The 21,443-nt window shown below is 44.2% G+C and overlaps 1 protein-coding gene across 3 annotated transcripts in view; it reads left to right on the top strand.

Moving 5' to 3' along the window:
• LOC144113759 (uncharacterized) overlaps nt 1-21,443 on the top strand; it is a 55,610-nt gene that overhangs the window by 7,415 nt on the left and 26,752 nt on the right. For all 3 annotated transcript variants that reach the window (XM_077647065.1, XM_077647067.1, XM_077647066.1), the window contains 5 exons: nt 879-1,459; nt 1,992-2,148; nt 12,437-13,003; nt 15,511-15,742; nt 20,051-20,090. In XM_077647065.1, the coding sequence (XP_077503191.1) occupies nt 879-1,459; nt 1,992-2,148; nt 12,437-13,003; nt 15,511-15,742; nt 20,051-20,090 (1,577 nt within the window). The remainder of the gene's footprint in view (nt 1-878; nt 1,460-1,991; nt 2,149-12,436; nt 13,004-15,510; nt 15,743-20,050; nt 20,091-21,443) is intronic.

Genomic DNA, 21,443 nt, shown 5'->3' with positions numbered 1-21,443 from the left:
CGGGGGGGGGGGGGGGGGGGGGGGATTGTGTAGAGAGATGGTGGGGTGATACTGACTTCGGGTAAGGCCCAGCCCTTGGATAGCCCAGACATAGGTATGGATCAAGGTGCAGTGTTCAACCCAAGTAATGTTTTTTTTTATTTTAGGTGGCTCATTTGACTACCATATATGTGACACGACTGCGTCTAGAATTCCAAATCTCGAGCAGATCAGCCGGCCGTTTTCGGGAATTCTCGTAACAGATACGAGTACCGCAGCGGTGGCCTACTCTCAAGCATGCGGGAGGTGCGGGGTTCGGTTCCCAGTGCCGCTGGGTCCCCACTTGTGATGCAATGGGTACAAGCCTCCCCTGGCCTGATGCCGGCTTCTTTAGGGCGAAATGCTTGGGAAATGGGTCTTTGACCCCACCTTGTGCAAACTAAAATACCTTTTGTCCTTGCGCTATAAAAATTCACTATCATCATCGTAACAGATAAGATATAACCCTGCTCACGGTGTAGACTTGCCCACAGTGGTTCCACTGCTGCTCGATTCGCGGTAGTATGTCTCTATCTTTAGTAGGATACAACTTAAAAAGTCCATGTTGCCCTGTATTACACCGCTGGCGAATCGCAAGGGTAAAGGAAATGACAAGCCAGGGGTCAAAATTCTAGAACTTAACTTTTTTTCCTGGTGGTAAGCTTCTTGTTTAGGCAACAGGCCCAACGCGGATAACTCAGCGATTTCTGCCCCGTGTTCGCGGAAAGTAAAGTTTCAACAACGGACTACTTTTCGTCGGTGCTGAATGTGGGCGGAACTTCACTGCAGGCTTAAGTTGTATCCAACTATAACTGTAGTCGCTGGGACGAGTCTGACGGATTTTCGCGCATTCCGTCCAGGACGGGAAACCGTCAACGAGCCGGCGGAAGTCGACTGAAAAGGAGCAACGCCTGTCCGTGGGCGCTTCGAGCGATCCTCAAGAAAGCTTGATTGCGGCCCGGGCCATTCTCAGCGATATAGTCAACCATGTGGTCAGCGAACGTAGCCCTCGACCGACGGAGGCTTCGGCCGACAACGGCAACAGCGTCTTGAACAGAACCTTAAGCTCTCGTTCATTGAAGAGCTATCTTTTGGCGGGGCAGTGCGTGCCTGATGAAGATTGTGCAAATCGCACGTTCCCTCTTGAAGCCGATCCTGAAGGGAGTGAGCGTCCCTCGCCGACCTCAGCGAACGCTGGGAGCAGCGGCCCCGCGGATACTGGCGTGGTCACCGAACCTTCGGGGAGCGCGCGTGCGGACAACGCGCTGCGCCCCTGCACATCCGAGGCGTCAGCGGAGGCTAGCCCATGCGTGCTGCTTAGTCCCGAGAACCGCAGCTCTGACGCCCACCCCGTGGCCAGTAGAAGCGCTACTCCTGTGGACACCGACCAGGGCGGCAGTGCCTCGGACAGCGTATCCGAACCACCAAGCTCGGATTGTTGGTGAGTCAGTGCGCCGCCACTGCGTTTTGTGACCCATTGCCCGTTAATAAGCGTAAGAAAAGTTCCATTACTACCGCCTGTCTGCGGTGCGGCAACCCTTCCGTTTTGTAACGATTCGTAGTGCGCGGTCAAGTCTGTGAACGATTTTGCTTGCCATTCTGGCAACCTTCGTTGATGTCACGTGATCTCATCAGCGGTGCTTGCAGGCTGTAGCTTGGGTGTAGCTGGTCGTTCGTGCAGTTTTTAACTGCGTTTCTTGCTGTGAGTAATTTTTACTTTTATAGAAATGAGAGGCCATTAGCTTGAGCTGCATGGCTTGCTCGATTTGTGCCAGTGAGCGCTGCAAGGCGCCGTGCGGAGAAACGCGATCGTTGTTGCTGTCCGGACTTCGCGGAACGCTTCCATTACCGCGGCCCATTGCGTTGGCGCAGTGACGAGTCCTTTAGTAGTTGTTCGGGAGGAGCCTTGCCTCGTGAAGAGTGTAGGCCGCGGTCGGCTCTTGAATATCAGCTCAGTGGCTGTGGTTTTGCAGGTATTACACAGACGCGTCGGACGCTTCTCTTCCCGGCGTCGGCGCGAACAAGAGCGAACTGGATTTGACTTATACCACAGCGAAGGGCTCTCCCTTGGGGGCCGCTCGTTTTTTTGACACCAGCAGCCTGCACACGAGCAACGTTGCGCCGTCCGAGGTGAGCTAACGTAATTAGAGGTTCCCCTGGCCTCTTACCGGTAGGCGCTGTTTGTTGCCCGCAGCCACGCTGTGAGCAAGTGTTTTGAGTGCGTGACAACTTCATTTCTCATGGCAGTCCTGGTGAGCGCCTATGTTCAGCTGCTGTTCGCTCAGAGCAGCTAATTGGAACTGTGCTCGGTTTAGTATTTGGGGTTTAAACTTTCACCCGGCCATTATTGTGTTTAGAAGCTTGGTGTGTTTTGATTTGCCAAACGTGCTGTGTCTGGAAACGTGCCTATTTCAGAATTTTTTCGCTTGATACTGATGCTTTTGTACGTACGCGGTTCAGGACGCTTAGCATGTTAATTGTGCATGTTGCAGGTTATTGCTGAATGCCTGGTGGATAACTATTATTACTAGCCCGCAATGTGTTGCTTGTGTTGATTGGCGTTCTTTGCTAATTGTGCATTAATACGTCTAGAGTCAGCTCCGGAGGAATTGCTTTGAATAGGATTCATTTGGTGCCCTCCCTTGAGCAAATGATACCACACGAATGCTTACCTGAGTTACAACAGTTTTGCTGAAATTAACATGAGGAAATGGATGGGATGTACTGTGTGCATAGTGGATAACTAATGATCTGTTGAACTGAGAGCAAATATCTGGAAAAGGGAACCATATTTAAGTGAAAGAGTGAATTCAGCAAAGTAGTGCAGTTGTGACGGTGGGATTCAGTGGCCACAGCTGGCACAAGTCAGAGGTCATCGTAGATCATGGCAAAAAGCTTTTGCTTGAGTAGATGAAGTGCACAAAAGACAGCACACAGACAAAGAATAACACTAGACAGGTGCACAGGCAAATCTTTTGCCCTGCAGTCGACCACTATTGGTTGGTGGTAATGTGGGATGCACTGAAGAGAATGCAGATCAGTGGACTTTGGACTAGAGTAGCCATATTCCCTTTTTGCTACACATACTCATTGTTTTTATTAAATGTAGCCGATATCTCAAAGTGCATTGCGAAAGACACGTTAATTTTCGATTTTTTTTTTTTTTACATGACACTGCGACTAGGGCCGGGCAATTAAATGTATAGGTAACTTGTGTTGAGCCTGGACTTTAAATAATTCGCTCTTCAGTGCTGTTCATTGGTACCCAAACAGAGACCACATTTTGTGGTGCACTTTGTGGAGACCACATTTTGCGCCTGCTCTTGTGCAGTTAATGCAGTAGAAATGCGAAGCTGCTGTCTGTATATATAGCTACAAAAAGGGCAAGCTCAGCCAAGTGGAATGCTGTTGCCATCTGCAAGGGAAGGGGAACCTGCGACAGTAAGCAGCTTGTTTGTTCATTTTCCTGGCACTTGGTGACACCGTCCCTCTTAGTTAGCTGAACTTAGCTTTACAGGCAGCAGTTTTCTACTGCACGACACAAGCATGTACCAATCCAAATATATTCATGTGTGGAATTGACTGCACAAAGTAATGGATACCTTTGTAAATTTGAGTGCATAAAAATGAATGGCATGAAAGAAAGCATCAAGCCCTTCATCATATCAGCATCATCTCAAGCCCTTTATACGGATGAGTGGACAAAGTAAATGCTAAAGTTGGCAAGGCCAGTGTATCTGTTAACGAGCAGTGTGCCTTTTTAGGAAGATGCTATGTTCTGTAACTTTTTTCTTCCATTTGGAGGTAATTGTAAATTTACTGGTTGTGTTGATTGTACTATTGGGGACAGAAGCAGCCAGGACGCGTCTTTGACGGCAGGAGCAGGCGAAACTGCATCGCTGCGCTATCTAGGGATGACTCTTCTGGTTCAAGATTGAGGAGAAGCTAGGACATGCGTGCACTCCTGCTTGATCTCGAACCAGACAAGTCATCGCTAGATAGCGTAGCAATGTAGTTTCACCTGCTCCGGCCGTCGAAGCCGCCTCCTGGCTACTTCTATCCCCAATAGTACATGCCTTAGTGGAGTACTTTGCTGTATCCAGAGATACTTAATTTTTTTCCAAAAGGGAGAGAAAAAAACCACGCGCTAACAGTAGTGTACAGAACTTTACTTTAGGTATGGAAGGACTAACCTCCTCAGCAGTGTCCCTCCCGTCATTGTCGTGACTTTTTATGCCCTATTTATCAAATTTGCACCCCCCTTGCACACGCCTATTTTACTGAGCTAAGCTATGATGGACACTACTGCAGCCATTATGGCTAGTGCTGGGCCTATTATCAAAGCTACACAATTTTAGATTGTACAAAAATGCTATATTTCCAGTTGTATTGATATATGAAAATTCCATGTATATACACAACTGTTTGTCATGTCCACTTCGTGTGTTATTCATTTGGAGCAGCTTATAGTGTGACGGTACAAGTGATAGTGCAGTCCCTTGACAAATGTTTTGACTCAGAATTCTTGGCCCATTACAAACAGTAATTTCATGAATTTTTGTTGAAGGCTTATCTAGTGACACGTATATTTTTGTGGTACGGCTTCACCTATTTTAAGTTAAAGCTATTTTTTCATTGCACAAGGAAATGAGCATCAAAACCGTTGTGTAGATTACTCTCCTTGTTGTGGTCTAGCCTCTATATACTCACCTGTTATACCCTGCTTGATATGTAAAGTGCTTGAATTGCATTGTTTCAGGCTATCCCCATGTTCACTCTTGAAAAAGTGGCTATTTAATGATGTGGCAAAAATTTTCTGTACCCTGTGGGACTTGCGATGGTGCCTGTTATGTCAATACAAAAACCATGATGGACAAGTTTGAGGTGGTATTCATTGCAGTTTTAGGAAATCTTTATCACTTCATTGATGTTTATAGCTTGACATTTCATTGACTTAATGCTGATATTTCGGGATTCTTGCATATAGTGCACAGCTATTGGAGCAGTATTGTAAAGTGCTTATTCAGTAGCAGTGCTGGAATATTTTTTTCACCTCTTAACTGTTCTTGTTATTGCTCATGCTGGCCTTGGATGCCTGGTAAGTGCCTGTGATTACTTTTATTGGTTCAACAGAATGCCAGATTTTTATTCTGTGCTTTAGTTTTCATTTGCTTTTTAATTGACTGCTCTAGAGTTAAGATTGAATGCATAAAATGTTTTGGTACTGCTATGGCACCAAGATACGTTGTTGTACTAATCCAATGTACCAACACTGCCTAGTTTTTTTTTAATTCCTGCCTATTGTCTGGTGTTAGTAACATTGTTGTGTTGGAGCTTCTTTGAAAAGGTTTGTGCTAAGAGACCACCTGGCACCTTCTCGATTTTTTTTTCCTTTTCTAGAACAGCCAAGCACTAGTCCAAGGGACATTGAACCTTTAGGCAATGCGTTAGGCTTCTGGTGGATATGAGGCAGATGCAGTGGCCAGCATAAGCTCAATAGTGGCAGCAGCAGTGTGGTAACAGATTTTTGTCATGCTGCTGTTACTACACTTCTACATGTGCTGGCTTTGCTCTTTGGTGTAGGGAATGGGCATCCACTGTTCTAGTGTGATGTTGGGATGGTTAAAAGGGTTATTCTTCAGGTACTGTATACTAGTCACTTGAAGAAAAGAAAGAGGGATTTGGCATGTATTTCAAGTGCAGTGCAGTGATGCAGAGCTAAGGTAGGTTTACAACTTTCATTGCACCATAAAGGTGCACTAAACAGGAATCTGAACTCGTCTTTTTACCGCGGGAACTCTTATCTACACGTTCCGGGCGTTCTTAAGAACTTGGAATTGTCTTGTGCGGCCGAATGCCCTAATTTAAACGGATTAACCGTCCCGACTCCCGCTTTTTTTTTTTTTAACTCAACGCACTAGGTAGGTGGAGTCAACCAACGCGTGGAGTGCCTTTCAGCCAGTCCAGCGGCGGCTTCGCTTTCGCTTTTTTTTTTTTTTCAGGTTTTTGTGAATAAAGTATCAGTCACAGCCAATATAGCCTCAAATTAGGCCCACGAAAATAAAAATACACGTGGACTCTTTGATTTATGTATCAGTCCGCCGATGGCAGAGCGGCAAGCCGCCACGGTACTGGCTGACATGTTGGTTGACCCCTCCTACCTACTGCGTCGAGTTCAAAAAAAGGTGGGAGCCGGGACGTTTAACCCGATTTAATTAGGGCAATCGGCGGCACAGGGCAATAATTCGAAGTTCCTAAGAATGCCCGAAACGTGTAGATAGAGTTCCCGCCATAAAAAGAGGAGTTCAGATTCCTTTTTAGTGTACCTTTAAAGGGATACTGACAACTCCATCCAATTTTTTTTGTTAGTAAAAATCAATTGTATACCTCTTTCTGGGTATGTTGCTGTTTGCTCAACAGCAGAAGATGGATTTATTGAGAAGAAAATCTCATCTAAAAATTTTCCTGCCCCTCAATTCGAACTTGTGACCATTTTGAAGTCAGTGGCGGCGCAGCCTAGCCTCTGGGATCTGTGCCAAAAAAGCTGCCAGCAGACTAGTTTACTTGCAAAATCTGCTAGTATTTCTGTTTTTGGCGTTTTCTGCCTTATAAAAGCTGTGTTTTCAATGAAAGTAGACCCTTTTTGCTAGAATATGGTATAATCAGCACAGGCCAATTTCAGTTTGTTTAGTGTCCATTTAAAATGAGTGATCCATTTTGCTGCGAGCAGCTGTGGCATGACAGACTGGGTTGGATGCTGTAAATAATGATTAATCTGACCAAATCAATGTTATTTGCTGCATTGTGCAAAACATGTTTTAGGATGGTTAGGACAAAACTTCAGTTTTCCTATTCAGCTCGCCTTTAATTTACAGGGCTTGAGTAACCTATGTACAGCACTTCGGCACATGTGTTTGCATCAACAAATATAATTATTCCAGGCAGTTGCATGTGGCTTATACTGTTTGCTGCATTAAGAGAGGGGTGTTAGTATGCACCATTTCATTGCAAATGTCTGGGACAGATGTGACAATTTTTTGTTGTTGAATAGACCCTTTAAATTCATTGAGGATGGAAAGCAGTATGAAAAACCTGCTTTATTGAAGTCTTGTGCAAGCTGCCAAGCTTTTGTTCATTGCTTTTAAAGAATAGCTCAAGATGGAGTGAGTCTCAAACAGATGATTACCGTTAACGTCCACATGAGTGCATTTGTACAGCTACTTTGGATAGCTACAGCTTCCTTAGCAGTACCACCACCACATGGGGAGCCACTCCACCAGCTGAGCTAACTAGGATGCCAGTGTGTAGCCGAATAGGTTAGAGTGACAGGTATAGGATCAATTTTTTTTAGAATGCTTGAAACGTGGAGTGAAATTCAAAAAGGAATTAACAGTTCACATCCACTCTAATACAGCTTTTTAGAGTGAACCCTGGACCAGGATGCATAGTCTTCAGCTACAAGGATTCAAGAATGCTGTGCAGCTTCTCTTGGTATTTCAGATTTGCTAAAGTGGATGATAAGTTATTATTTTTTTGTTAAATATTTGATGTCACTGTCGCATTTAGGTGTTCTAGATGCAAACTCGGTCGTAGAAGTACTCGTATGTGTTTGACGATGGCTGATCGCTCAACTTAAACACGTGAAATGATGATGTGCTTTGCAGGCTCTAAATTTTATTGCCTTTTCAAGCTAATGCAATTCATATGTTAAGCCATGTGCACCTGCTTGGGCAACTTGCATAATCTGGCCACAGCAGTAGCATGTGCTTGGACTTTGAAACTATGTTTTACAAAGTTGGTAGTCAAACCAGAAGAGTACACCTTTAACTTTTTACCATCAGAAACGTCATGTCAGTTGTTTCGGTCAGATTAGTTCATGCAATATCAATAGTGCAAAAAACAAAAATTGCTGCTTTGTGCGGGTGCTTCGTTAAGGATAGTTTCTGTAATTCCTTGAATCTGAGTTCCTTAACGCTATCTTGGAAAGCTGTAATGTGTAAAGACCGGGACATTCGCTGCATATCTTGCAGAACAGCCTCTTTCGGCACCTGGTCCAAGCTCGTTGGAAGTGGTTGTGTGAGCTTGCTGATCCTGTTCATAGCAGTTCAAAGAGGTGTCCCTACATTGGTGTGCGCACAGTGGAGAAATCCTCGGCTTGTGGAGAATGCCCGCACTCAAAATTTTGTCATGCTTACACCAGTTGGTCTCCTGCACTATTCGTCAATCAATTGATCTGTGAAAAGCAGCTGAAAGCAGTGAAGTTCACATTCCAGACTTGGGAAGCGAACTTGTGATGTGGGATTAGTGTGTCAATGCAACATACGAAAAATCTGGAAGGTTGTTCATGTAGTAGACCTTCCATTGTGCTGATGCTTGTGGCATGTCTCCAGAGCTGCTGTTATGTCACTCTTCGTCATTAATGTCGTGATTTGAATCTGCTATATTGTCGCTAAGGTCTTCTGGAGGAAGAACGTAATTCTCTATTTCACTAAAGTTGTCTTGACGGCCACTAAACCATCAGGATTTGTTCCTATTAAACAAGTATGGAGAAAATTTTGCTGTGCACAATATCATGTGTGATGTGTGCTGAAAGCATTTGCTGTTCTCTTTGCAAGAAAAACAAAACAGAACCTTAAGAGCATTAGTTCAAACGGAATCCTACACCTGGCTTCATCAATCAAAAACCTGGGTGTTTTTTTTTTTTGTAAATTGACTATGCTTGGAGGATATTTCAAGGCATTTTGTGCGATTGGCATTTGGTCTGATGTTGGACGAGACTTGGCAAGTGACCATTGAGGGTTAAAATGTAACCATGGGGGTTGTATGAATATATTGGGTTGCCCAGAAAAGTAGACCTTAAAAGCGCAAATGTAGGGGCTGTTTGAGTTGATCGCATTGTATTCCTAGGTTCCTTATCTTTATCGATTGTTTTTGGAAGTACGGAGGTCAGCAATTTTAAGGCAGCAAGAGAAAACGGAAACCCATTGCATGGCTGGAGGCGGTGCTTCGTGTAATGCAGCAAGAATGTTGCAAACATTTTTGAAAATGCTCTTTTGACCACCTTGAACGCCTGAAATGGCAATGGCAAAGAGAAACTCTGTGAATGAAATAACTGAATGCGAACCTGAAAATTTTTGTTCAGGGAGCAGGATCAACTTATTGGCAATGTTTGATTGTACACATTGTTGCTCATTAAAATTGCCTGTACTGAAGTCACTAAAGCAGCATATTCTAAATCTAATATGCACAGAACTGAAGAAATGGAATTGAAATTTGGGCCAGTTTGGGCATATTTTTGAGGAAATCCAGGCAAAAAGTCTTAAGGACAAGAGGAATGAACACATCCCCCACAAGGGGGCGTCTGCAGCGTGCAGACGTTGGTGAGTGGCGACACCATGGGTTCCTGAGCATTCGCAGGGACATCCCCGCAGGGGGATGATGATGAACATTGCATCGCTACGGACCCTCGCACCCTCGCTTAGCCATATGTGGCATCACTGTGTCCAGGGAGAGGGATCCTGGTGGTTGAGCCGATGCCGAGCGTTTGGACCTTTAAGGCCCTTCGGCGGAGGCAACACAAGACTGGCCCCAGCTTCCTGTAGACGGCACCTCCGGCCTGACCCGACCGGGGGAAATTGGCAGTTGCCTTTTCCTATCCTTCCCTCCAGCTTTCACTTTCCTGTCTCTTCCTTACAACTCTCCTGTCTCCTTCTCTCTTCTAATTTTTTTTTTTTCACTTTTCATTGGCGGTTAGGGTAAACCTTGCGTGGTCAACCACCCCGAGTTGCGTCATATTTGGTTATAGTTGGGGTGTACAGCTGGTGTGGGCAAGGCTTGCTTGCGAGTACCTGCCCCGTCCCCTCGTTGGGCTCCTTGGTGGGTGGCTGGCACCATGAACAACAAATATATTTTATGGCTACTTTATTCCTTTCTTCTGATCGCCCTCTGAAAAGAGGGCGCACCATCATGACATCAAGGTTCTTCCAAGATATCACGTGCTTCACTCCAACTATGAAGAAAAAACTGCCAGACTCATTTCACCATATCGGGTGACAAAACCCTCAGACACCATAGGCCAGGAGTACAAAGTAAAAAAATTGGCTAATGGGGACCTTTGCTTAAAGTTCTCTATAACCACCAGCATGAAAGACTGCAAGAAGTCACTTGCTTTGCAGACATTCCTGTACTAGTCAGCCCACACCAATCATCCGTGGAGTCATTTCAGATGATGACCTAAGATACTTAAGTGAGGAGGAACTTTAGAAAGGCCTAAAGGAACAGAATGTCACGAACGTTTACAGGATTAAAATCGGACGAGATGATGAAGAAACCCAAATAGAGCACATTGTCCTCACCTTCGCTTCAAGCACACTTCCAGATTCTGTAGAGGTCGGATACACGAAAATCAAGCTGAGACCATACATTCCAAACCCACGTTGATGCTACAAATGCCAGAAGTATGGCCGCGCTTCGCAGAGCTGCTGGTGCAAACAGACCTGCGCTAAATGCGCTTCTCACGACCATCCCGCTGAAAACTGTGATGTCGAACCCCAGCTTTGCGTATACTGTGAGGGCAGCCACCCGGCTTACTCACTGTCATGCCCAGCCTGGAAAAAAGAAATTATTGCACTCAAAGTAAAAGAGAACATATCATTCAGAGAAGCGCGGAAACTACTCTCGTTGGGGCAGAACCCAACCTACTCTGCTGTGGTAAAACAGGGCACAGCATCATAGCAGCCATCGGCACCTGCACAGCTCACACACAGTGAGCCTGGAGCAGGGCCACCCGCGCCCCTGGTGGCCGCAGCTAGTTCTGCGCCACCACCCTCAAAGCAGGCCGCGCAGCCCAAGGCCCCTCCTCACTCGGAGAGGTCCAACATGAAAACAGCTGTGCGTTCAGCATGTTCGTCCAGCGTATCCGAAGATGCGATGGACACAGCTCCACCTTCGCCCCCGCTGCAGCGGTGGCAAAGCTCTATCGAGTGAAAAAAAAAAGGGATAAAGTCCCAATAACTGGTCCAAAAGACCCAACAACCTAAGTTTTAAACCTTATCCCCATGAAGTCTATAATCATGGCATTTCTAGTTCACTGGAACTGTCTTGGACTTTTACACAACTACACGGGCATAACAAATATTTTAAATTCATTTTCTCCGGTAGCACTGTGTCTCCAGGAAACTAACCTAGGACCACAGAAAAAAAATATTCTTAAAAAGTATTAAGTCTTCCGCTGTGACCGAGAGAACTCAAGTAGGCTCTCTGCAGGCGCTGCTATTGTGGTCTAGGGGGGTGTTGCAACTCGAAAAATCGACTTAAAAACCTCATATGAGGCAGTTGCGGTAACCGTACTTCATTTTAAAACCATAACAATATGTTCCATATACATTAAACCTCACCTAACCGTCACACTTCCCGGAATGCTTCAGCGTTTTTTCCAAAAATAAGCTTTTTGAGGCAAAAATACGGCTTTTGTGGTATAGTATTACCAGTGTTGGCGGACACCAGAAAACTAGTGAATCGTTTTTAGTAAGCTGGTTAACGAATTTTTAATTATTAACTTAACTATTAGAGTTAGGGGCCTAGCTGCAATCACAGGTTTGTAGCCGGTCTTTAGTAATAGCCATATCAGTTTTTAGAATTTCGAAAACTCAGTTATCCTCAACGATGTGGCTCAACAAAATTTGGCTCAGTCATGCCAAAATACATGTTCTTTCGAAGATCTTGCAGGCAAAGCAAACTTTCCTGTGCACATAAGTAGTAAAAAAAGCCAGATTTTGTTGAGCCACAGTGCACGTTTTTTAAATTCTAAAATCTGATATGGCTATTACTAACGACAGACTACAAATCTGATTGTAACTAGGCACCTAACTCTAATAGTTAAAAAGTTCGTTATTAAAAATTAGTGGACCAGCGTACTACTAAATCAATTCGCCAGTTTTCTGGTGTCTGCCAACACTAGAAATGCTACGTCGTAAAAGCCATATTTTTTACGCCAAACAGCCTATTTTTGTAGAAAAAAAGTCTGCTGAAAAATGTGGTATTTTTCATTAGTCGGTGACAAAATCATGTCTCTGTAGTCATGAACATGCCATCAAGTGGGGTTGCTTTTTTGATGGCTTGAGTGAACTTATAACATGATTGGAAGCAATTTACCTTCCACTTGGTTTCAGGTAATTTAACTTCAATTTTATTTTGACTTTGACATTGAACAGTTTAACTTGCATTTTATGCTAGAATCGAGATTCACGTTTTACTGTAGTTGTATGCCTCTGATGTTTAATCTGAAATATGCTATTATTGGTATGAAGCTCCCTTCGTTTTGCATGGTGATTCGATAGCTTTGCTCATTGCTAAGAGGGCTGTCCACTGAAAAATTGTGTAGAAAGAGTAAGTGGTGATGTTGAAACTGTTATTTCAGGACACTGAAGTGAACCATCCTGCTGGATCTGCCTTCAATGAAAGCTGTGATCAGGAAGAAGCATTTTGTGACAGTCAGCCAGCGGACGCTCTGGAGTTACATGATGGCCACTTGGAAACAAGTGGTAATGTGACTTGTGACGTTTTGCGACTTCAGGACAGTGAAAGTTCTCCAGAGAGCACGCTTAAATTACTGAGCCCAGGCCTAATTGAAAAGACATTTGAATCTCCCAGCAAAAACTTTGGTGTGCTTGCACCGTCAGACCTTCAAAAAGCATCCACTCCAACCACACAAGAAGACGTGGTGCCTCACTTTGACTACCACTGCTCTGTACAAAGCCCTACAGACTTTTGCAACAAAACCTGCAAAGCTTCTGAGGCTAGTAGCCATCTTGAAACACCGACACACACACATCGCCAGGATGAAACAGTGACCTTGAGTGCCACTGGCTTTAATGAAAACCTGCTGTCCTCAAGCGATCCAAGCAATGCTGAAGTTACTGTGATTGAAAAGGATCCTGCAACCCCTGCTGCTGTACTTGGCAACGAAGCAACTGCACATATACAGGTAGGCTTTCCTATTCATTTCCCTTGATGTGAATATAGCAACGTCTTTTCAGAAATGTCATGATGCTGCAGAAGCATTGACCTTGTGTATTGAAATCTTTCAGGTGAAGTTTAAAGGATAGTTATTTCTAGAGCTTAGTTTCCTGCTCAGATCGGGCTTGACCCAGTGCTTTAGGCCTGAGCTGTGGGAGTCATTTCCTCAAGGACTCGACTGGAGGTGTTAACCCATGAGGGACCAAGAAGAATTTAGTAGAACGATTCTGTTCATTTTTGGCACAGGACATTGCCTCGATACCAAAAGCAAATTTAAGTTCCACAAAAATCTCTTCAGTTGTTCAAAGTTGCATGACTGGACATTTTATGATAAACTGAGCCCTTCCTGTTGCACGGTGGCAGCAGCTACACGTTGCTACTTGCTAGCAAATGTCCCTCAATCCTACTGAATGTAAACTCTGCACACTGCTACTTGCTACAGACTGCTACACACTAAACAAGGGTGTAGAAGAGTTAAGTGAACATACTGGAAGATGTCTATAATGGCTGCACAGTCACTGTAGACAAGTCAACAGTAAAATCCCTATTAGGAAGGGTGTCTAGCAGGAAGACATGATCTTGCCAGTTCTATTCACTGCCTGTTTACACGTGGTATTCAGAGACCTGGATAGGGAACAGTTGGGGAGAAGAGTTCTGCTTCAGATCTGCTTCGGTGGTGCTGCCAGCACTTTCGCAAATGGACACACTGAATGCACATGCAGAAAAAACTTTCTTGTAAGAAGCTCAAGTAATGCAAAATTAGGGCCCTGCTTGATTTATCAGGCTTCTGCGCAGTGCCACTGTGTGTCCCTTAAGGTACGGTCATGAGAAAGGTTTCAGACGAGCTCCAGTTGATAGCTCGATTCCATGAACTCATTCATGCTCACTGTAACAATGCATTCATTGTCCTAGCTGCCAGTTTATCTGCACATTAATTTGAACTCTCAGTGCAGAAAGTTGGTTTGTATAAACAGAAGTTGACTAAACTGAGCCACTTCCAGTGATAGGGTGGAATTCTTCATGGGTCGACATATAGTTGCTACATTGTGCTCATGTAATCGCAAGCATGCGTCATTGCCAGACCTCGACCGCCAGGAGCACAGCCGCATATTCTGCCACGAGTACAGTCACGTTGCAATTTAAAATCTCACTGGCTTAAGTTTTAAAAAAGGAGCCAGGCTAAAGCGGTATTGATGAAAACAAAAAATTGGTGTTTCTCAACATTTGCTGCAAATTTTGCATGGAAAACTTTTTGGAAATGTTTACCATGCAAGATACAATTACCATGCTCATTTTTCTTTTTTAAACATTAAGTCAATTTGGGTGCATTTAAATGAAATACTGAAACCTTGTCAAGATGAGTCTACAACCGTGCACCATTCAAATCTTCGTGCAATGCGTTGTCATTATTTAAGCAGTGCACTGACTGGGTGAAACGCCCTCTATATTCACATTTTGTCTTGCTGCTTAGTATGGGGCTCCTGCTACAAAACATGAGGCAGCTTCTCCAAATTGAATTTTCGCTTGCTTTATAGCCTGCTTCTAAATGCTCTTGGCCATTCCCAGCACTGAGATAGTTATACCAGATATAGACGAGCTCAAGTTCTGAAAACTTGCAGTGATACACGCCAGCTATAGTTGGTAAGGAATTTTTTTTTGCCCTTGTTTGTATGCCACAGTGCAAGTTTAACAGAATTGGTGTTCACATGGCTGCGACTCTGTCCCAGTGGCACTGGTTTTTTTTTCACTTGACATGTAAACAGCTCACTTGGCTACGGAGCTATGGAGCACACATCAATCGCTGCACCAGACGAGTGGATTGAGGCACAACTTCCAGAAACATGTAGACATGAAGTAGCATTGCAGTGAAGCAAGCAAGGAATTGTGGGAGCATTCAGGGAGCAGTAAAAAAAAAAGATTGACGGTCTAGGTGAGTAGGTGGGGACTGGCAGTATGCCGGTGGTAGCAGGTTCATGTAGCGTGTATTGTTTTCTTAGAGCATGGACTGGTGAAAGTGGCAAGAAACCGGAAATTACTGATGTTGAAAATGGCAGTAGTCAAGCCATAGCATCCAAACTGCTGCGGCCTAGGGAGACACTGCCATCCTGGAAGCATCAATGCACATTCGTGTACACTGTGGCATGTCGTAATGGCTGCTGTGTCAGCTGGCTGCCAGTGCGCTTCTGTCGCAGCCATGAAAATGCCACTGGAGAAAGTTTTTAAAGCTTGTGCTGGTGAGCTGCTGTGTTGGATGCTGTTACGATATCTGCAGGAATAGAATTGTCCAGAGTGTCAGTTCGCGTTTAGGCCGTGAATATATACAACTGGCTTTCACAGAAAGCACTTGCAAAAGCCTCTTTTATGGTGGATGCAAATTTGCTAAGGTGAAGGGTGATAGTACTAATGTTATTACATGCCATGCTGCACAAACTTTGCATGGTTCACTATTTATATCGCTGGACGATTCTTTTCTAGTGCCATCCAGACAAGGGTACAACGGAGGGCACATTACCCGTGGATTCTGAGGCTGGCCCTGAGGTTGCTCAGTTTTCTGAAGAAGAGCACCGGGCAGCTGCCGTCTACTTCAAGGAAGATTTGGACTTCCTCCAGAAAGTGGGCAGTAGCCAGCGGCTGGGCAGAACCAGCCTTGGGCGCTGCTCGCTCTTCCTCAACTTTGACCCTCTGCTTGCCAATAGTCCCACTAATGGTGAGTTTTACCTTTCGTGCTTCGTACTGTTTTTTTTTTTTTCTATACAGGAATAAAATTCCGTGGCAAAGGTATGCAACCCTCCATAATTAGGCATGGCCAAAAAGTTTATAGGGAGTGATAGGGAGCAAGCTTGGTTCTTGTATATCATTGGAGCAAAAACTAATATATGTTAAAGTATCCTGCTGAGCATTCCGTAAGGTTCATTCTCACTGACTGGAGTGGCTGGCCTGTGCTGGTTGGCAGTGCTGCTATGGCAGACTGTGACAGGGTTGGTTCTTCGGCATCAAGGTTTGGCATCAGGGTTTCTTTGAGAATGCTTAAAATTACAGAAACTTGGATCTCAACTTTGTACTGAATCTTGCATGCAATGTAACTGCACCATTGTCTGACCGATGTGTGACTAAACTGGTGCAAGTACATTGTTGCATTTACAGTAGTACTAGAATGTTGACAGTAGCACAGCTAAAGCTTGGTTAGTTCAAGGACATTTGTATGCTAGTGTGACATGGAGCTTACTGTTTAAATGCATGATCTATGTCGTGTGCACCCAGCTAATTCTTTACCAGTATCGCATGCACATCAACAAATGGCTGTACAGCAGCTCCTGACAAAACGACGTGGCGAAATAGCCAGAATACGCACGCGTGCACAAACTGTTTGCTGTTTGCAGCTTATTTAACGGCTCAGCTTTGTGACACGGCACTGTATGACCATTTGTTTGAAGCCCGCATCGTACTGTGAAAGAATTGGCTGGGCATGTAGTGATGTATGAAAGTATTGGTGCACATAGCAGCATTTGAAGTATTTGTTTTAAATGTTCTTGTGATCATTTTGAACTGCAGTGGCTGTTGATGCCATTAATGCTTTGGCCAATCCTTGAGGGACCCAGAAAGGCCTTTTATTTATTGAGAAACGTCTTGGGAGTATGTAGGCATCCTTAGTAGCAGTGTAGTGTGAAAGATTATTTCCGAAAGACACAAGACTAGAGGAATCAAAAGTAGTGTTCAGGTTTTGCATTTTTCTTCACCTTTAATTCCTTCTTTCATTTTCTTGACCTGGGCCTGTTAGAGGGATACGCCTACCAAGGCCATGACTGGTCACTATGCTCCTTGATAACTTGACTGTCGCCACCATCATTGTTTAGTGCGATACTGGAAGCTACCCAGTGTCTGAGTGGCAGTGCCTGGTGGGCTGCTGATCTGTAATGGCACAGTTGACCTTTTGCAGAAAACAAAAAAGGGCTTACTTTTAACTTTGTTCCTATGTGCTATAACTTGGCTTAGGCGTTCAATCACACGATCTTTTGGCTGTGAGTGAACTCATCATGCTGAAAAGATGGCTGAGGGCACCACTTTCATACACGAAACAGAACTCTTTAAATTTCCCAGATTTAGTTAACACAGAAGTGGCAATATTCAGGTCAGTTTTGACATCGTTTGGTGCATTGCAGGCTTGTCTTAGAATTTATTTTTTTGTTTAGAATCTAAAAAATGGACTTGTAATGTCATATTTTTGATAGTGAAGCATGATTGGTTTGTTTAAGCATCCTGCAACAGTTGGAACTGCAGCCCAGAAAGGTTATGCCCAGTAAAGTATTCATAGAAGGAGTAGTGGAGGGACTTGGACATTTTTCCTCTTGTAATGAAGTACTATTGTCTGAATTTTGGCCATGCCAATTCTTTGTTATGTAGACCTGCCCAGAAAATAAGACTGTATATGAATTTGATTTTCGTGGATTGATTTTTCACAAAGCACTGGATGCGAAAAAGGAATTTAGTAGCGTGGATATTGTAGTCTTCAAAATACCAAAATCAAATATTCGAGATAGTCAGTTTCCTGTTCAGAATGAGTTGGTACTACTTCATTTCAGAATGGTTCCTGAACATCTTGCAATTATTAATGTACGGCTCACTCTGCAGTGAATATTGTGGTCTCTGCCTTCTCGCCGTCCCACACAGGGGCAAACAAATAAGCAATAACTGTACCCCGACCCTCGGTAGTAGTAGCAGCAGTGACAGCTGTCTTAAGTTTCTACCATTAACCCATCTTACATTTAAAGCTGTCATCCATAGATTCCACACGTTACTTGGAGCAGAACTTGGGCAAGAAACTGCAATGTCGTCGTTTTCAACTTTGGACCGTCAGGATAAAACGGGAGGTGGACTGGGGTTTTTCATTACCACAGGTTTTCTTATTTTGGCAAACATGGCTTTCAGAGAGAACATTTTTAGTTTCCAATCCAAGAGCTGCACACAGTGTTCCTTTGGAACATCAGTAATGAGCTCAAGTGCACACTAGTATGCTCTGAAAATTTTCACCATAATATTTTTAGTGAAAGTGATCTATAGTTCCCGACATCTTCATACCAGTCTACCAGTCTCCACTTGTTTCATTCATTTGAGCTATTAAAGTAACCTGGATGTAGGTCACTGAAGGTCGCCAAACGTAGAAGTAGCTCTGGACCTTCTGCACACCTGTGTTTTTAACATGTCTTCCTGTTCAGTGCGTGTTTATTTTAATGATACCTGAAACTTTTAGAAAAGCCTTGTAATGGTGATTTCTACTGGTTGATCTGGAGTAGCTTTTCTAACTACATGGTAGGGAATGCGGGTTTAGCTGGGCGAATCGGTGTGCTTCACTGGTTGTTTCAGAGCAATCTGCTCTGCAGATGAGCGCTTTTTCCTGATCTGCCAAGGAGAAGTAGGTGAGTTTCATCATAACTCAAGGGTGCGGTGTCGTCACTTCCGCCATGGTTAGGTCATTGCCCTACTGGAGGAGTGCACACATTCCAATTCAGCTTTGGTAAAGTTTACTTGTTTTACAGTGGGAGCTATTGGGGCCGAGCAAGAAGCAGAGGGCAGAAGTACTTGCTGCTGGGCTAGTTGGTTCATCATAAAGTTGAATGGAGGGAGGCGCTGCCCATTTGTCGGCGCCTGCGAGCACAAGCCTCTGCGACTTATCTGTAGAGAAGAAAGTGCATCGGTCTTCGCTTTGCGAGCACAATTTTAGTCTTCCTTTTGGTCTCCAGTGCATTGTTCAGTGTGGTGAGTGATGCTCACTGCCTCAGACAAGGGTAGAGATACCGGACCCTGCTGACGCAGAAGCTTTGTGGCAGTCATGAGATCACAAACAGAAGCATCACACCCAGCAGGATGCAGCACTATGTTCAGGAAAGGCCGCAAGCAAAAGGGTGCGAATAAAACACCATTGAGGCAAAACTATGTAGGCGCAAAGATTCAGCAGTACGTCGTTGACGCTGTCGCTGAAATTCTTGTTGCAGGTCCTAACAGTCCTGTGAGCCTTGTGTATTTTTTTACACTGCTGATGTGACATCATGTCAAGCAGTTGATGTAGTTTAAAAAGCAGCAGCAACAATGAGGAAACACAGGTAACCCACAAGGCATTTATGAAAAAGATGTTTCCAGATTCACCTTGCATGCAGCGAAAGATCACTGGCTGCAATCAACATCGTAGCATGCACTTACTCGGGTGAATAGCTGTGTGTACATTTGCTGGTATGTATTTATTCCCAATGTTGAGTCTTGGATCTTGTTTGTAATGAACTTCTGGAAGATGTGGCACACCTCAGGATTTCTGCTGAATACAAATGCATAGTTTCATCATAAAAAACTGCAAATGGGACTGTGGTGGGTGGGTACCTAGAAAGTGTTTCAGAGCTAGTTGTGTATGACCATTTCCACTGGACTCTCTGCTGGGCTTGACTTTTTTTTTTTTTTACTGGCCAATCAAGGTGGGGCTGCTTTGTGCTGTTTTCAGGTGAACTGGTGCAGCTTTGGCACCTCGCTCCAGGTCGACCAGTTCAATTCGCCAAAGACACTACAGAATTCTGAGTAAAAGCCAGCTCATTGTTGTCATCAATAACATGCCTTACAGTGGTGGTTATAAGGGCATCGCGCACAGGGGAATGAAAGCCATTAAACTGTAGGGTTCCTGTACTTCAGAACATGTAGAATTGCGAAAGAAAACCGAACCAAGCATGGGTCTTCAAATGACAATGCTGTCAGGTGTTTGTGCAACTAGCTCAGGCATTCCTAACGAAGAAACTTGCCCAGGTTGCAAAACTCGAATGATTTCTTTCAAACACATACCATGTAGCCTAGCTTTTGATTCTCTCGTCTCTTATATATTGTCTCTCTGCAAACAATCTTTTTGTTTTCTTTCATTTAGGTTTCCAGTGCTGAAGCTTTGCATTGCTTTATTCACTCTGCACTAATAGTTTCCATTTACCCTGTCACACACTGACCTGCTTTCTTTAAAAGCAATTTTTTTCTCGTATGCTTGCAGCACCAAGTGAAGAATCAAGGCCTAAAAATCGATACTCACTGTAAGTTTACCTTTAGAGCTTTTGCCATCGTAATGCATATGTTATTCTCTAATCACTCAACTTCTAATGAGCATTACATGCAGAACTTCCAGCGTTAGCAATAGAGATCGTTCACACGATGCCAGTTGCACTGTGTGCATGTGCAGGCAATCATGTCTGCATAGCAATATGGTGTTCAAGTGCTAAGGCAGTCGGTTCACCTCAGTCTCTGGAGCAGTGTGGTGTTGTCGAAGAGGAGGCCCACTGCCCTGTAGGCTGCAAGGTCTTCTGGCGTGACTGGGCAAAGGTAGCACTGGTGGTAGCAGGTGTTGGAGGGTTTCAGCTATGCCACAGTTGCAATGTGCCATGGCTTTGACATGACCAGAATCCTCGAACACCTGTTCTTGCTTATGACACTTTTCTCTAATCGTGCCGTGCATACCCTCAATTAAGTTATTAGTTGCAACATCACTGTTAGTGCAGTGCCTATCAGGATACTGTATTGTCGTACGGGAGCCTTCCATTGTTTGCTGAACCTGCAATTAGATAATCTTTATAGAGTAACTGTTTGCCCATGCTTAGTGCCTTGTTTCTTGCCATTGTGGCAGGTCTCATTTCATCCAAATTTTTTAAAATCTTGTTCATTGTGCAGAAAAGGGTGTATGTTTTGCTTTTAATAAGCTCTTGGTGTTTTCATTGATATTGTCAGTGATGTCATATGCCATTTGTTCTACCAGTGAGCTGTAGGCTAGCAAGCTCACCAAGACTAGAATCTGATGTTGTAAGAGTTTTTCACAAATGTTAGACATTTTAAAGGGCATTGCAGGTTCTTGTTGGATGTGAATTCCTTCTACAGACTTGCTCGGAGTGACTCTTGGAATGCTTCTGCCGGCTAAACCACGGGCTTGCTCACCCTCATATTTTACACCAAGGTGATATTTGGCAGCCAGTTTTGTTGCTGAACCGAAAAAAAGTTTTCACAATAGCTATACCAGCAGTTCCCTCTGTCATCGTTGGCTGAAAAGCAAGCATTTGATTTGAAATAAGCCCTCCCCACCCCCTTGTGTCGTAAGAGTGCAGCTTCTGTGAAAGATTTTTTTTCGGGGTCCTACATTGCTGCAGTTAGATGTGCACTTCCAGTTGGTTTTTACTGAATCAGAGAAGTACCCCACCCAGACGTGTAAAAAAAAAACTGTCCACTTAATGCTACCTCTATGTGGGTGGGGTTTGACGGTGAGCAAGTCAGCAGTAGCCAAGAGAAGCATACTAGGAGTTGTGACAGACACAACATTCTGTATTTTTCTAGACCTGTAGGCAAACCATCGCATTTTGCTGCATTTTAGTGCACTGACTTCTGGACAATCCATGCTGTCC

The sequence above is a fragment of the Amblyomma americanum genome, chromosome 1, assembly GCF_052857255.1.
Source record: "Amblyomma americanum isolate KBUSLIRL-KWMA chromosome 1, ASM5285725v1, whole genome shotgun sequence".
In the NCBI taxonomy this organism is placed as follows: Eukaryota; Metazoa; Arthropoda; class Arachnida; order Ixodida; family Ixodidae; genus Amblyomma; species Amblyomma americanum.
Note: the sequence above shows the minus strand (reverse complement) of the source record. Positions and strands in the feature narration are given on the sequence as shown.